At 43.6% G+C, this 17,022-nt stretch overlaps 1 protein-coding gene across 3 annotated transcripts in view; it reads right to left on the bottom strand.

The window, feature by feature from the left end:
* Nucleotides 1–17,022, bottom strand: part of SPATA13 (spermatogenesis associated 13) — a 91,073-nt gene that overhangs the window by 43,624 nt on the left and 30,427 nt on the right. For all 3 annotated transcript variants that reach the window (XM_036299664.1, XM_036299662.1, XM_036299661.1), the window contains exons 3-4: nucleotides 10,816–11,181; nucleotides 8,948–9,092 (exon numbers count right to left, since the gene is read on the bottom strand). In XM_036299664.1, coding sequence (XP_036155557.1) covers nucleotides 8,948–9,092; nucleotides 10,816–11,181 — 511 coding nt within the window. The remainder of the gene's footprint in view (nucleotides 1–8,947; nucleotides 9,093–10,815; nucleotides 11,182–17,022) is intronic.

The raw sequence follows: 17,022 nt of genomic DNA, 5'->3' as shown, positions 1-17,022 counted from the left end.
CCTTTCCTAGCTTGTAAAACGTGATTGCCAGTTATAAAAATATTCATGGGGATGTAAAGTACAGCATAAGGAATATAGTCAACAGTATTGTAATAACTGTGTATGCTGTCAGGTGAGTACTAGACTTATTGGGGTGATCACTTTGTAAGTTATATAGTTGTCTAATCACTATGTTATACACCTGAAACTATTATAGTATTGAATGTCAACTATAATTGAATAATTTAAAAAATTTAAAAAGTGACTATAGTCATAAGAAATTAAAAAGTAGAAATTTTAAAAACTGAATCATGCAATAATTTAGAAATATTTTTAAAAGCCGTAAAGAATCTATGCCAACTTGTCATGTTTGTATCTCCTCAAAAAAGCATTTTCTGTTTTTATATTTAGTTATTATTGTACCTAATCTTGCTGTTTTCTCTCCTCCGTTGTCTGGCATTATTATAAAAATACTCAAATATAGTACTTCATGGTTAACTAAAGGCCTTTAAAAATGTAACAAATGACCATTTTTAAATGGCATACCTTACTCTACTGACTTCAATGTCATGCTTTAGTCCTTTGCTTGTGACCCATAAAGATTCCACTGAAGAGTAAGACCTAAGGAAACTGGATGCTCTCCTTTCTGGGAGACAATTCAGATGATCACTTGGTTTATATCACATGTACAAACTAATCTGAACTCAATGGGCAGGATGAGTAGAAAGAGAAGGATGAACACGTAAGAATGAGAATTTTGAAATGTGATCAACTTTGACTTCTGATCAAAATAGACTAGTTGAGGGAGGAACCCAAAGTAAGTATGGGAAAATTAGGAGCATAGGTAGGCTGTGACAGAGTAAGTTGCCTTGGATGTAAGAGAAAAGCTTTAGAGAAGAAGAAAGCAAAGGCAATTCCATAAGAGAAAGTTATCACAGTTAGACATGCTTGCTAAGACCAGGGCACAAATACCATCACCAATAAAGCAGTAGGGTTTCTATACACTGGCAGGCTGCTATGCATGAACTTGAGCAGGCTACCATCCATGAACTTGATGGAAACACTTATATAAGTGGCCAACGGGATTCATGATCTCGATTCTATTATTTCAATACCAACCCATGCAGTCGATAACCATTACTGAGCACGCTTCATGGGACCTCTCTTCACAGTCCATAGGGGCTAGTTAGGCTAGTTTGTCTAATATACTAATTAGACAAACACTCTAAATAAAGCAAGAGAGAAATAACAAGTGCCAGAAAAGAGCCCAGTGCAGTGCTGCAAAGTTCTGAGATAAGACAGCTCACTTTCACCTAAAAGAAGTAGGTCGGACTTCATTTCTTAAAAGAAATTAAATTGCTACTATTCACATTTCTACATTTTGAAAAAATATAGTTGTGTACATTTTCTGATTTGGAGATTTTGAGAGCACTTGACCAGGGAGGAGGAAACATACTTTCATTATTTTTAAATGCCTTTACTATGAAACATTTCAAATAAAAAACAGAAATAGAGAAATTATATAATGAACCTATAATTACCAATATTTTACCAACTTTTCCCAACTATTTCCTAACTATTTTTTGGAGCATTTTAAAGCATATTTCACATATATCATTTCATACAAAAATATTTATTATGCACCTATAACAAATAAGGACTTAAAATGTTACACTATCCCAACTAACAAAGTCAACAATTCCTTCACTGAGTACTGAGTTCATGTAAAAATTTCCCCACTTAGCCCTAGCTGGTTTGGCTCAGTGAATAGAGCATTGGCCTACAGACTGAAGGGTCCCAAGTTCGATTACGGTCAAGGGCACATGCTTGGGTTTGGGGTTCGATCCCCAGTAGGGGGCGTGCAGGAGGCAGCCAATCAATGATTCTCTCTCATCATTGATGTTTTAATCTCTCTCTCCCCCTCCCTTCCTCTCTGAAATCAATAAAAAAATATATTAACACGTTAAGTGTCAAGCCTGTTTTGTCTTCCTCTCTGTTTCAGTCACTGGTGACTGACATGGTGCTTAATGTGATAAAAAAAAAATTCCCACTTGTATTAAATGATCTTTTTACAGCTGATTTGTTATCAAAGTCCAAATAAGGTTTGGATTTACCAAACATAATTTAGATTAAACCACATTTGTCCATTTGGGTGACATCTACTAGAGGTTTTGCATTCACCACATGGACTCATGAAGCACCACCACTCATTTCGGCATTTCAATGGGATGTAAACCTGGACCCACTCTAAGGCAGCTGATGGGCCAGCTGCTGGCATTTGGACAGGGAAGAGTGCAGAGCCTGGGAGAAGGAAAAGCTGGAGCTTGTCTACCGTGTACTCCCCCTCCCCCTGGCTTTATCTCCCAGATGATGGAAGTGGCAGCAATTTATATAAGCAATGTACTGCTCATCTCTCTAGGCAAGGGAAGCCAGTGAGAGGTGCTTCTGTTGCAATGAGGTCGAGGACCTCCATGGGTGGAGCATCCATCACAGGAAAAGTGGACATAGTTTCAGTACTGGGCAGCAGTGCCAGCTCCTTCACTGGATGGTCTGACCCATGTGACCTTGGCTGTGCTTAACTTATCACAGGGTACCTAGGAACAAAACTTGTAAGTGACTTCACTAAGGTATTACTTGATTCTTGTAGTAGGACATCTCCAAATCTGGTGAGGGGAAGTCTGACACAAACCACCATCATAGAGAATCAAGGGCCCTCACGCAGCTCCCAGATCTAAGTCGGTTCACAGACTTATGTCTCCTTGGGGTAGATATTGCACTATTACAGACATCTGCTTGTGGAAAGTTGATTACAATGGACCCTTTTCATAACAGAGGAGTAGATGATTTGTCCTTACAGGAAACGGCACTTATTCTAGATTTGGATGCATTTCCCTCACCAGTTAGACCCCTACTGGGATCTTGCCAAGGCCTCATACACTATTATGGCATCTCACAGAACACTGCTTCCACCCGAGGACTCCCCAGTGAGAGGAGTGCCCACGAGTGTCACTAGCTTTCTCGTTTATGTCACCCAGAAGCATGGAATCATATCAAACTGAATAATGGTGTTATTAAACCCAAGTTATGGAGGCAGCCTGGGGACATGTCTTGAAGTTGGGTAGAGTGAGTGCTTGACACAGAGATGCTCTCCCGTAGCCAGAACATATGGGTCCAGAAACAAAGTGTAAACACAGGGTTTGTTTCTTATGGTTATTTAATAATACAATTGCAAAATATTTTATTCCCATCTACTAACTCTTCTCTGTCAAAACTGAATTTATTTTCCCAAGGGAGAAGTCCGTCCATCAGAATTCACAGCCTCGGCCCTATTGAATTGGGTCCTATGCGCTAGAAAAAGGAGCACCCAAGAAGACATGATGTCTTTGTGGTCACTGCCACCATTGTTTCTCAGTGGGATTAAGGATAGCCTTCAAATCAGTCTCCCTTCTTCTGCCTTGTCTACCCCAAGCTGTCCTTCCTCTCTAACGTGTCCGTCAGAGCATGTCATTTCCCTGCTAGCAATGGCTTCCCATTTCACTTAGAAGAACCCCAACTCCGAGGGACCCACAATGCCCTTTGTATGTATCCATAGACAACTTCCCGACTGCAATGTCCTCCTCTCCTGTCCTTGTTACCTGTGCTCCAACCACATTGGCCTTGTCACTGACCATTAGACACATCAAATTCCTGCCTGTCTTTGGGCATCAGACATTCCTTCCACTGGGACCTCTCCTCCCTCAGACCTTTACCTCCTGCTCACCTTTTAAATCTGAATTCAATATCATTTCCTTAGAGAATTAGGTTGCCCTCTGTTGCCCCATTCCTATTCACTCTCCACATCACCCACATTCATCTTTTCCAGAGCAATCATTAGCGCCTGAGATAACCCTATTGATTGACTTACTGAATCTGTTTAAAAGACTACCTTTTTGCGATGCTTTATTCTCTGCTGGATTCCAAATGGTAAAAAGAGTACCTGGCTCACAGTTGGTGCTCCACACATATTTGTGGACTGATTGATTTTTGATTAAATAAGAGAGGGGGGAAAAGGAGACTATGGCAGCTCTAAGCAAGCAGGACCACTAACAGCTCAGACACCTAAGGAGTAAAAGGTTTGGACCACTTCAGCTGGCAAAGAACAGTACCAGGTAAAGTGTGAGAGTTACACACAAGGGCAAGTCGGTAAGCATAGTCAAAAGTGGCACATGTGGCCTTGCAACCCAGGCAAGAGAGAAATTTCCTTCTGTGGTACTATCTATGTCTACACACTATTTATTTATTCTCTATTTCCTTATCTCCCCTACCTCTTTCCGTTATAAGGGTGTGTTGCTTAAACTGATTTCTGGGTACAAAAATTAAAAAGGCATTGCAGCCTGACTGGTGTGGCTCAGCTGTTGAGTGTTGGCCCGGGAACCAAGAGGCTGCTGGTTCAATCTCCAGTCAGAGCACATGCCCAGTTTTGGGCTCAATCCCAAATAGGGGGCATGCAGGAGGCAGTCAGTTGATGATGCTCCTCTCTCATCAATGTTTCTATCTCTCTATCCCGCTCCCTTCCTCTCTCTCTAAAAAAATCAATAAAAAAAATTTTTTTTAAAAGGAATTGCAACAGAAGTGGAGAAGGAGTGGATATTAGGCAGTCACAGACTCGGAGGTGTCTGCAGTAACTGATGAGACTTTGGGCTGTCTCCCTCAAGAGAAGAAGGTTTTTAATTATACAGGGAGTGAGTGCATTGTTCTAGAATAATGCTATTTTAAAAATGAACACTCTCTACCCTGCTTTATTTTTCTTTATAGTACTACCTGCTGTGTCATACAGTTGTTGGTTAATTTATTACCCCCTCACTAGAATGTAAGTGGTTTAAGGGGCTTTGTTTTGTTCACTGCTCTCAGGTGGCACATGGTACACACTCAATAGTTACGTAGGAATGAACAAATGGAGAAGCAGTCCAGAATCTGTTTCTATTTCTACCACCTGGATTTTCTTTGGGGGAATGACCTCCATTCCATTCCACTGCGTTCCACCTTAGTAGACAGGGTCTTCACGCACCTGTCTCCTACTATGAAAGGCAAGGGGGTCCCTGGAGGCACCCATCTTCTTACTGCTCCAGTGCCACCAGGTGGTGGACACATCACTAAGCTTTCAGAGCTGATCCTCTATTTGGGGACTTTGACTCTTGACTGAGTGACAGGAGGACAGAAGGAGTGGTTGACCTTCCCTCTTTCCCAGGGGTAGCACTATGGCCAGTATTGTGTTACAGGACTTCCTTGGCTCCTTTCCTGTGATTCTTTGGTTCCCAGAAGCAACCCTGACTATGTCATCCGTTTCCTCAATTGGTTCTCTAACCACTCTATTAATTATGGGAAACCTGATACTCTTCTGCTAAATTGTCTTTTTGCTTAAGCTACCCATTTGCTGTCTCAACAAAATAACACTAAAATCAAAACAAAACACTTAAGAGAAAGTAAAGAAATAAGCAGTCTGTATGTGTATAGGGTTGGAGGAGAAATCACCTACAGTCCTGCCATCTTTCTTAGAGGCAAGCAGAAGGAACAGCCCTCAGAAGGAACCAACCCTGCCAACACCCTGATCTGACTTCCAGCCTCCAGAATGGAAACAATACATTTCTATTATTTGAGCTACTTTGTTATGGCAGCTCTAGCTAACTAATACATGTATCTTATTTTATTTCCAATTTTTCTCTCCCTTGGTTTTCCTAATTATGTTATACTAGAGGCCTGGTGCACGAAATTCATGCACGGGGTGGGGGGGTGGGGGGTGGGGGTGGGGTCCCCTCAGCCCAGCCTGCACCCTCTCAAATCCAGGAGCCCTCAGGTGATATACGACTGCTGGTTTAGGCCCGATCTCAGGGATCAGGCCTAAACTAGCAGTCGGACCTCCTTTTCACAATCCTGGACCGCTGGCTCCTAATCGCTCACCTGCCTGCCTGCCTGGTTGTCCCTAACTGCCCCCCCTGCCGGCCAGGTCACCCCTTACTGCCCCCTCTGCCAGCCTGGTTGCCCCCAACTGTCCCCCTCTACCAGCCTGGTCACCCCCAACTGCCCCCCACAGACCTAGTCACCCCTCACTGCCCCCCCTGCCAGCCTAATCACCTCCAACTGTTCCCCCATGCCGGCCTGGTCGCCCCCAACTGAACCCACCCCCACTGGCCTGGTTGCCCCCAATTGCATCCCCCCGCCAGGCTGGTTGCCCCTAACTGCCCCCCTCACTGTCCTGGTTGCCTCTTACTGCCCCCCCCTTCTGGTCTGGTCACCCCCAACTGCCCCCCTCTGCCTGACTGGCCGCCCCTAACCGCACCCCCCCCCCCCCCCGCTGGCCTGGTTGCCCTCAACTGCCCCCCCCCCGGCCTGATTACCCCTCATGGCCCCCCCACTGGCCTGGTCGCCTCATGCAGACTACTGTTCAGGCGTTTGGTCGTCCCTCACTAACCCCCCTGCTGGCCTGGTCATAGCCAGCCATCTTGTGAGGGCGTGAGGGTTAATTTGCACATTATCTCTTTATTATATAGGATACTGTTTTGAAGTAGTAACCCACATGACTCCAAATCCATAGTCCACTGTAATGACACTGACACTGCAACTTTTTGCTATCACAAATAATATTGTGAAGAACATCTTGTGCATGTAGCTTTTTTTCTCCATTTGGATAATTTTCTCAAAATACATCACCAGAAGTCAATGACTTGTTCAGAGAATGTTTCACAGCCTGTGGCTAAACTGCTCTGCCGAAGCATGACAATGAATTTACTGTGTTGCCAAGGGTAGATGGGAATGAGTTTTGAATCTTAAATGGAAAGAACGCTTAAAGGAAAGGAAAATTCTAGGCGAACCAGAGCCAAGGGAGTGTGAGAGCCTGGAGGATGGTGGGAACACTGAACGGTAAGCTTGGGAAAGAAAAGTGAGAGACACAGATGGACTGTCAGACTGGGGTGGCGGAGAAACCTGTCAACTCGGTTAAGGAACTAAGATGCTACGTCAATGATGATGGGGAAAGTCTGCAAGGAAATAACAAAGTAAGAGTTGAAGCCCTAGCTAGTTTTGCTCAGTGGATAGTGCACAGGCCCTCAGACTGAAGGGTCCTGGGTTCGATTCCAGTCAAGGGCACATACCTTGGTTGTAGGCTCATCCCCAGCCCTGGTAAAGGCACATGTGGGAAGCAACCATTTGATGTATTTCTCTCACACTGATGTTTCTCTCTCTCTCTGTTTCTCCCATCCCTTCCACTCTCTCTACAAATCAATGGAAAAATATCCTTGGGTGAAGATTAACAAAAACAAAAAAGAACTGAATATGAACAGTATCTCTGACTAGAGTGTATAAAAGCCCGGCCCAAGGAAGCCATGGGGGAGGGCAGCAGCTGAAGGTCAGGGTTAAGGGGCCTGAGAAGCAGGGGCTGCTGAGGACCAGACGAGTGACTACGGACGAGGGGAGTAATGATTCCAAGGTGTTGGCCTGCTCCCTTGAGAGAATGACAAAGGCATCAGTGACAGGAGGAGCCACAGGCTTGTTTCCCAGAAACAAGCTCTCTTGGACATCTGGGCTTGAGATGATCGCAGATTTCCTCAGCGTCCAGCTGCCATCTAATTTCCCTTTGCCTCTGCCTCTGTTTGATGAAGGAGTCTCGCCTCAATTCCTCCAATATGTGTGGCACGAGTTAGAAACCATGCCAAGTTACTGCACAAGTCACCAATTCTCTGACCTCTTACATGCTAGCCCTCCCAGGACACCCTTTTCAACAGTTTCTGTGCCCTTCTTATTGCCCCGTCTAAAGCAAGAGGGAAGGAGAACATGGATTCCACACTTCCTTGTTCTCTTTCCCTCCTCTCTCTGAAACTTAAGTGTTCTCCAAGTAACACCCTTAGCCTCTTCCAAGTCTTTTGAAAAAAACATTACTTAACTCTCCCTGCTTCTTACAGCTTCCATCATCAGCATCACGGGGAGCGTGCCCATGGCGGGCAGGCTAGCGGCAGTGCTGCAACCAGAGCCCAGGCCTAGGCTGCGGCTCCTGCCGCCCAGCTCACCACTGTCATGCCCACCACAAGACATTCATTTTTAAAAGTCAGACAGTAAACCTAGCAATTGAAGGTAATCATTAATAGTCTGGTGCATTTCTTTATATAGTCAGCATAGTTCAGTGGTTAAAGCATGGGCCTTGATATTGAAAACTCTATTTGACTGGAGGTAAATCCCATTTCTGCCACTTCCTGGGTGAGTGATCCAGGGTAGCTTACCTATCTATACCTAGGCCTCTTTCTCTGTAAACAGGATAATGCAGTACCACCATGGCGCCGAGTTAAGAAGATCAAATATGTGAATACATCCAAGCAAGCACACAGGATGGTGTCTGCCATGTGGTAGGTTCTCAATAAAAGTCAGCTCTGACTCTCACCCCGTGCCACCAGGACCATGCCACTATCCACCCAGCTGACTGGCATGGGCATAAATGTTAGTACAGGGAAAGACTGTCTTTTTTAGGAGTTTAAACATCTTCTCAAAACACGTGGTATTATTTCAAATTAACAAGTGGGTAAGTGCTATGGTGGCATATTAACTACTGTATTAGATATCTTTTCTTTGGTGTTCAAAACAGTATTGGTGAATCTTAAATATCCAGAAAGAGCTTCAAGAAGGTTAAGGCGAACCCCCGAAACTGCATTCTGGGTCAGCTGTCTACCTGCAGGAACACTGAGGTGCACAGAAAGGAGCAAACTTCTCATACTTAGGGCCACTGTAATGCCGCAGAGCACCCACCCGGGACATGACAGCTGATGACAAACCCGATTCCTCAGGTGAGCCTTCCTCACAGTGAGACAAACAACTACCTGGCCCAGAGACAGGCGGAAAGGTCCACAGTGAACTGGACACCTTGGTTTAACTGGAGAGTCAAAGCAAGGGTTCCACACCAGTTGCTGAAAGGGGAGACCCCAAACAGGGGGCCTGTGAGACTTACTATTGGATGCTCGCATCTGCCGCCGTCGTCCCACTCGGTCCAGCCCAATGGGGGTGCTCTGGGAAAATGTGAACGGCCGGAACCGGGCTGAAACCGCTTTGTAGGGTGGCACCTGGTGAGCTGGCACGGGTGGCCTGGCTGCTGGCTACAAAAGGAAAGCAAGAGGCTGTGAGAAGATGCCAGGAAGTGGCAGCTCTGCAAGCTCTTCACACACACAGCTTAGCTGCAAGGAGCTCAGAGTTCTCACCTCGAAGCTCCTTGCAGATGTGACATGGTTTCTCTGAAGCATGTGAAAAGCTTGCAGCTGCACTGAGGCTGAACTGCATATTCTGACATTTAAAATAATCAGTATCAACCCACTGGCTCTTACCCCACAGCATCATTTTTCATTTTATCTGTCAACAACATACCAACAGGCAACACTCAGTAAAAGCAAAATGTTAGCTAAGAAGAGGAAAAGCAAATTTAGGAAGTGGTGGCTTTCTCAGAGATAGAGGTTAGGAAGATGTGTTCCCAGTAGCAGCCTTCAGAAGAAGCAAAATCAGTGCCAAAGACCATGGCCAGGGTGACCAATTGTGACTCAGCTGTTTACTCTGGTCTCCTAAGCATCCACGTGCAGGTACCAGCTAAGTATTTGTGGAATACAATTCTTGTTTACCTAAAATAACAAGACAACCAAGGTTTGTTTAAAAGAAGAGCTGGGTTTTTAAAAATTTGCCCTTGTCTATAGAATCATCTCTATGCCCTTTTGATTTTCCACATTAACAGTCCCTATAACAGCAACACAGGCCCAGCTGCTTGGTGCTTTCTTTAGCTTTTTCACCGAGTTCCCTAAATGAGCTTACCATGCAGAAAGTTATCTGACCACACTCCTTTTTGATGTTCTAAAGCGAAGTAATTTTTAAGTGCTTTAGATTTTCCATATTCTGTGTATTTTGAATTAAGAGGTCACAGTTTGCTTTAGTTAAGAATTATTTCCCAGCATGCAGAGCATCTTAACACAGCAAAATGTTTGTGGTATTCTTCAACGTATTTTGTTTTTACCTTAAGAATTCAATTTAATTCAATTAAGCAAGAGGGTTTTGCATGCTCAATGTATAAACAAGGTGCTGTGCTGGGCTTTACAGGCAGAACATAAACAGAAAAGCTATACCAACATAGACTTTCCCTTTTAGGAGAATTTTATGGGTTATGATATTAGCCAGCGAATTTAAAGTATGAAATTGGGCACTTACTCATGTACTGTTTGGTGAACCCTGGGCCATGGCTGGGGTGTAGTCTTGCCAAATAACAGAAACTCCTCCTGACCAGGGCCTTTATTTAAATGTTTTGTGTCCTCAAAGAGCCCTTTGAGTAACTGATAAATACTTGCTGAATTACTACATTATGCTAAGTGAATGAAATTAAGATTTTAATCTATTGTTAAAGCAATTGAAAAAGTGCAACTCAAAAGGAAGAAAATGGTAGAAAAAAAATTATTTCCTTATCTTTTAAAAAAATCGACTTCTTTGTCCTCTTATCCTTTACATGTTAACAATGGATGATGCTTTCTCTTTCAGGAAGCTCACTAAATACGCACTGCTATTTTCCCCTTGTTCAAATCTCAGATGATTTGGAACAAACAGCAAACTACTTTCACACATCATTCAAGATCCCAGCAAAGACAGAAGATTAGTAAAACATCCAAATGTCAGATTATTAGTTCTAATATGTGCAGTTTGCGAAGTCCGGAAGAAAGGTTGTGAGCAGAGGACACCATCCGTGAGTCAGGAAAGAAAGGAAAGCAGCGTCCGGTTAGTTTGCAGGGGGATCAAAGGCCAGGAAGCGGAGGGCTCTGCTGGCTTTGGTAGAAGCACACCACGTCTTACTTGGGTTAGAAGAGTCTCTATTGCTTCTGTCTGGCGGTTCCCATAGAAGCTGACCCCGCCTATCACAGAGATGGGGCGCCTTCTCTGGCATCCTTTGGGGCAGCCCATGGTTGCGTTCTGGTCTGCGGGGACCGTGGAGGCCATGCTCAGCTGGTGGTCACTGTCCACAATGTCCTCCTTCTGGGGGTCCACAGCAATTGAGTCTTCAGGAATAGACAAACTTCGGCAGGCAAACTGGCCATAGTCTGAGAGTGGTCGAGGCCGGGACCTCCTCCCAGAGCCCCATCGCCTCCTGGGGATCCTCTGAGCCTCCTTCCCATCTTCCTCCAGGGATGAGCCCCGCCTCCAGGATTCCTCAGTAAAAACCTTTTCAAATTTGAACAAGTCAGGTGAGGGCCAATATCCAGGAAGGTAGTGAAAAGAACATGCTACACATTCCCCTCTACCGCCCCTTAGCTCCACCAGGAGGCTTTCTAGATTTACTTGTTTTTGTGTAACAAACATAACTGAAATGTGGATTAAAATAACCACGTCTGTCTTCAATTGTAAGTTGAATTAAAATGAATTTAAATAGTGATGCTTGGTGACTAGTGAGCCCTGATAAAAGACTTAAAAAATGAGTACCATTAGGAGTTAATAAAAAGAACTTTTAAGTATGGTAGGGGTGTCACCCAAAATACACATACCAATAGCATAGGGGAAAGGCAGGTCTGCCAGTAGAAGAATGAATGTGCAATGCTACCCACTGCTACTCTAAGGTATTATATTGCAATAATGTTTAAAAATAGAAGGTGCTTTCAGAAGATTAAGTCTGGGTTGCTAGGGAAGGAGGAGAAAGCACTAAATTAGGATTCCAAGAACCAGATCAGGCTACTAACTAGCAATGCAAGCTTGGACACCTCTTAACTGACCCTTCAGGATCTCAGGTTTCAGAGTAGACAATACCACAGCTGGAGAGTCTATGATCCTAAATTAGGCAACACGTTCTAATTTTTCAAGTAACTTTTTCAGAGGCAATGCAATATACTAGGGAAAAAGCCATAAGGCTTGAGAATGAGCAGACTTCGGTCAGATTGGGCCCCTAGCTTTATTAACCTCAGGCAAGTTACTTCTGTGGATGTGGTTCTGTAACTGTTCCCTAGGGAAAAATGGGTCCTAGTGCGGATGAAATACAATGGTAAGAGCTCTATCAGCCACAGTTAATCATCCCTCTTAAAAAAGCACTGCCATAGAATTACAATCCCCTGACTGGCACAGCCTGGAGATGAGCTCCACCTCAGCAGACCCCTGAGACTGGTCTCAAAGCTCTATGGGAGGGGCAGGAAGGGGTTAGCCAAAGTCTGCCGCAGGCCTGGGAGCCTGGGTGCCTTCAGTTCTTCCATTCCTATCCATTATTTAAAATACAGTAAAAACATAACAGCACCAGAAGGGAACTAAATTACCCAGAAAACTCATGTGATTGCAGGGCAGGCCACCTAATGGATGGAGATGGCCAGATGAGCTGCTGTGGCATCCCCTGGCAGACCAGCCCCAGCCCCCACCTCGCCCATGAGCACTGCTGGCCCAAGAAGTCCCACCTGTTGCTAATCAGTGGCAACTGAGACCAGAAATGCAGGTCCTGTAATTTCCAATCTGGTGTGTCCAAGCATCCCCTAAGATCACATACCGTGGGAAATGTGCTGAAGAGCAAAGCAAACGGGAAAGGACTTACAGATACTCTACCCTGTGCCCATCATTTTTTAAATCAGGAAAACTGAGACCTAGAGAAGTGATTTGCTTAGGGCCACAGCCAATGAGCAGCAACAGAGACACAGAAATGCGGGCCTCGTAATTTCTGTTTCCACGATACCGAGTCACCTCTACTCAAAGGAAGATGGGTTCTAGCATTCACCAATGACCTTGCTATCTAGTGACTACTGCCTGGAATCTACCTCTCTTTTAAGTCTCCACTGAAGGGGTCCAGAATGCACCACCATGGCCTTCCATCTGTTTTGATGGTATGTAAGGATGGGCTTTTATTCTGAACTCCCTCATCTGCCTTAAAGCAGGGCCACCCAGAAGAACTCAGTTGTCATAATCTGCTCCCCTGGATAGAGTTTCTTTCTTCCGACCAGGGAAGATGCACTCTTACCGCTCCAGAGAAGCCCTCACCTACACAGACAGGGTCACAAAACCATCCTATCTCTCACCTGTTCTTCACAGTCCCAGCTACCTTTCCTAAAAGTCACCTGTTTTCCCATCAGCACCCTTCCCCCTCATTAAGATGGTATATAAGGCCTCAATTCAAACACTTCCTGGAGTCACACTTTTCTGTGAACTCCCACTTACCTACATGAATAAAAAATGTCTTTCCCAAATTTGCCTTTTGTCAACTTTAATTCTAAGAACCCCTAACCATAAACCTAAGAGGGTAGAGGAAAAGTTTTTCCTCTGTGACACTGCCCTGGGAAAGTATAACTAGAAGTCATGGAAATGTTTATATTATTTTATTACATTACATATGAAAAACAGGTTTTTATGGATAGTTTAAATTACCACATCAAATGGCACAGACGACTTAAGCACACAATGAGACTAAACCTATTCATATTATTACCCTGAGATAAAAAGGTTCAGAAAGAATGTGCTAGAAAAACAGAAGTACAACAAAATTACGGGCAATGGGTAGTCTGGTCACAAATTTACATGAGGTTTTGATTGCACTTATGCAACATGCAACCTGCTTTTCCTCACTGATGCAAACAAAGTAAGAAAATGGGAAACAAGAAGTTGTCTTAGCTGTTCACATAATAAATCTTCTGAGACCAAAACACACTCCAAGAAGTGATGGAGGCTGAAAGCAGGGAATTAGAGGGCAGAGGTGGCCAGCACAGGCTTGTCTCCCTCACACATCAGCCCTCTGGGCCTACCAGCCTGCATGGGAGCACCCCCAAGAAGCAACTTACTTCCACTGTAACCACTGATACAGCCCAAGGAGAACACCCCCTCCAAGTGGTACCAAATGTTCTAGAACTGCAAAACTTAGTTAACAGAATAACATGTAAGACTGAAATGTTCCTTTTACTCCTAGCAAACAGAGCGAGAGAAGGAGAGAAGGAGGGAGGGAACAATGTGAAGTCCCTCAGCGTTAAGCTCACATTCAAACAGAGATCCTTAGCCAGAAGGGACTTACATTCCTCACAGAACAAATCTGAACTTTGATGCATATTCCAAGACTAAAACTTCTTTTAGCAAAGTTTACCTACTTTCTAAATATGACCTACTTTCATCCTGGGGAACTCACTCTGAGTGTGATTATACCTGGAATTACAAACCCAGCACCACCAACAAACAACACTCTCCAATAACCTACCTCAGACTCCGCTACAGGCAGTGGTGGCCCGCAGACACCCTGAAGGAACAAGCACATGACCACATTCATGCTCTCTGAGACTTCTTCCCGCTTTTAACACTCTCAAATCAGGGGTGTAAGTGGCCAGAGATCTGCTCAGTCAGCTTCTGCTGGCAGGTCAGCAGCCTGAGCTTCTGGGGCTCTCTAAGCTTGAATGGCCAATTCACACCCAAGTCATAAACTTTTGTAAACACACTTTTCAGTTTAACTCTTGTTCCTCAGTACAGTTTTAAAGTACTTTCCCTAGACAGGGGTCCCCACAGCTTTTCTTCCCATACAAAATTCCTTTCTTTACTTTACAAAAGTAAAAAACCAAGATAGATTTCATTACTTCTGATTAGACATTTAAAATGTTTTTTGAAACCACAGCAAGATTAAATTACTACCTGGAAGTAAAAAGAAAGAAAAACACACGCAGAAAAACTGATGTCACATATGTCTGTTCAGAAGCCTGACCTAAAGTGACTGGCAAGTGCTGTGGGTTGAATTGTGTCCTCCTGTAAGACATGTTGAAGTCCTGACCCCCAGCACCTGTGAACTGATCTTACTTGGAAATACAGTGCTTGTAGATGTACTGAGATAAGATTAGCTCATACTGGATTAGGTGGCCCCTACTCCAATGGCTGGTGTCCCTAGAAGAGGAAAATCTGAACACAGACAAACACAAAAGGAGGAAGGGCATGTGAGAACAGACGCAGAGATCAGAATGATGCATTTATAAGCCAAGAAACCCGAGTCTCTCCCCTAGGGACTTAGAAGGAGCTTGGCCCTGCCCACACCTTGATTTCAGACTTCTGGCCTCTACAACAAAGAGAATAAATGTTTTGAGCCACCCAGTTTGTGGTAGTTTATTATAGTAGCTCTAAGAAACTAACACAGCAAGGGAATTCAGAAGAAAATATTATAGGCAAAGAAATTAAGATGCTTTGTGTAGATTTAAAAAATAAACTAAAGCAAAGAGACTTTACTTTGAACAAGCCAAGGTACTTTCAGGATACTGTTAATAACTAAGTCTCGCCCTCGCCAGTTTGTCTCAGTGGATAGTGTCAGCCCGTGGACTGAAGGGTCCCGGGTTCGATTCTGGTCAAGGGGACGTACCTTAGTTGCAGCTCAATCCTGGCCCAGGCTCTGGTTGGGGTACGTGCAGGAGGCAACCAATCGTGTCTCTTTCACATTGATATTTCTCTATGTCACTCCCATCCCTTCCATTCTCTCTAAAAATCAATGGAATAATATCCCCGAATGAGGATTAACAAAAAGTGAGCCTCCTTAGGTATTCAGAATCCTGTATTCTGTAGGGAGGGCAGGTACAGTCACCAAGCTGGAAGGGAGAAGGGAGAACACCTTGACAATGTAGAGGACTGCAATAATGATACTAATGAGAACTATATACCAGGCACGTGTTACCTTATTTAACCTCCACAACCACCCTAGGAATGTTTTATTTGCCACATTTTATGTTATTTGAGGCTGAAATAAATAAAATTACTCGCGCAGATTAATCGAGCCAGAAAGGGGAAGATCCCAATTTATAACCAATTTATTCCTCTCATTGCAGAATCTCTGTCCTTTCCACTCTGCAGCCCTGGCACAGATTTTAAAAAAAAAAAGTATTTATTTTTTAAAAATTATAAAGGGTGTCCCAAAATTTACGCAAGAAGTAATTTTGATAGAAAACACAGGTTTATAATTAAAAATTGTAAATTTTTTATTGATTCATAAAGTATAAAGTATAGGGTTATGTATGGAATAGCATATCAGGTAAATGGCCTCCACGACTTTGCTGGCACATACGCACTCTTTTGTTGAAATTTTCCATGACCGTTTTGCATAAATGTGGCTGAATTTCGATGAGGCTCATTTTCACCTTGATGGCTTGGTTAATCGACAAAATTGTCGCATTTGGGGTTCAGAAAATCCACGAGTGATTGTTGAGAAACAAATGCATCCACAACGTGTCACTGTTTGGTGCGGATTTTGGGCTGGAGGCATCATCTGACCATTCTTCTTCGAAAATGCGGCTGCTCAGGCAATAACAAAAGAGTGCGTATATGCCAGCAAAGCTGTGGAGGCCATTTACCCAATATGCTATTTCATACATAACCCTATACTGTATACTTTATGAATCAATAAAAAATTTACAATTTTTAATTATAAATCTGTGTTTTCTATCAAAATTACTTCTTGCGTGAATTTTGGGACACCCTTTAGTTCACAAATAATATTGTATTAGTTTCACATGTACAACAGTTATTTGATACTGAAATGCCTTACGTGATCACAATAAATCTAGCATCCATCTGTAACCATACAAAATTTTTATATTATTGACTATATTCCCTGTGCTGTACATTATATCCCTGTGACTCTTTTTCCCTTCCCCTTTTTACCCCCAACTCTACCCCCACCCACCCCTCTCCTCTCTGGCCAGTTTACAGAAGAAAACAGAACTTTGTAGGTATCCTGGGAGGGGAGCAGCAACAAGCAGCTACAAGAGGCTCTGATAATGGTACCTGGGGACCCAGAGACCCCCTTCTCAGAATCACATTTTTGAATACACAAATAAAGCAGATAGGATTATAAAGTAAGCTGATTACTTTAAAACACGATTCTCAAAATAGTAAAATGACTGTGATATTATAAAATATGTAACACATGAATTAAAAGGACTAGCGACACGTCTACCAACGGTCACACTTCTGAAGAAGCACCGATGAGTAAGAGATATTTTAAGATATCAGCAAAGACGGATGCATGATGTGAACAAGATCTGTGAATTCTACTGGTCTGATGCCTACATTCATAATTGAAGGAAA

This window comes from Myotis myotis, unplaced genomic scaffold (genome assembly GCF_014108235.1).
Source record: "Myotis myotis isolate mMyoMyo1 unplaced genomic scaffold, mMyoMyo1.p scaffold_m19_p_3, whole genome shotgun sequence".
In the NCBI taxonomy this organism is placed as follows: Eukaryota; Metazoa; Chordata; class Mammalia; order Chiroptera; family Vespertilionidae; genus Myotis; species Myotis myotis.
The sequence above is the reverse complement of the archived record's forward strand: the minus strand, read 5'-3'. Positions and strand labels throughout refer to the sequence as shown.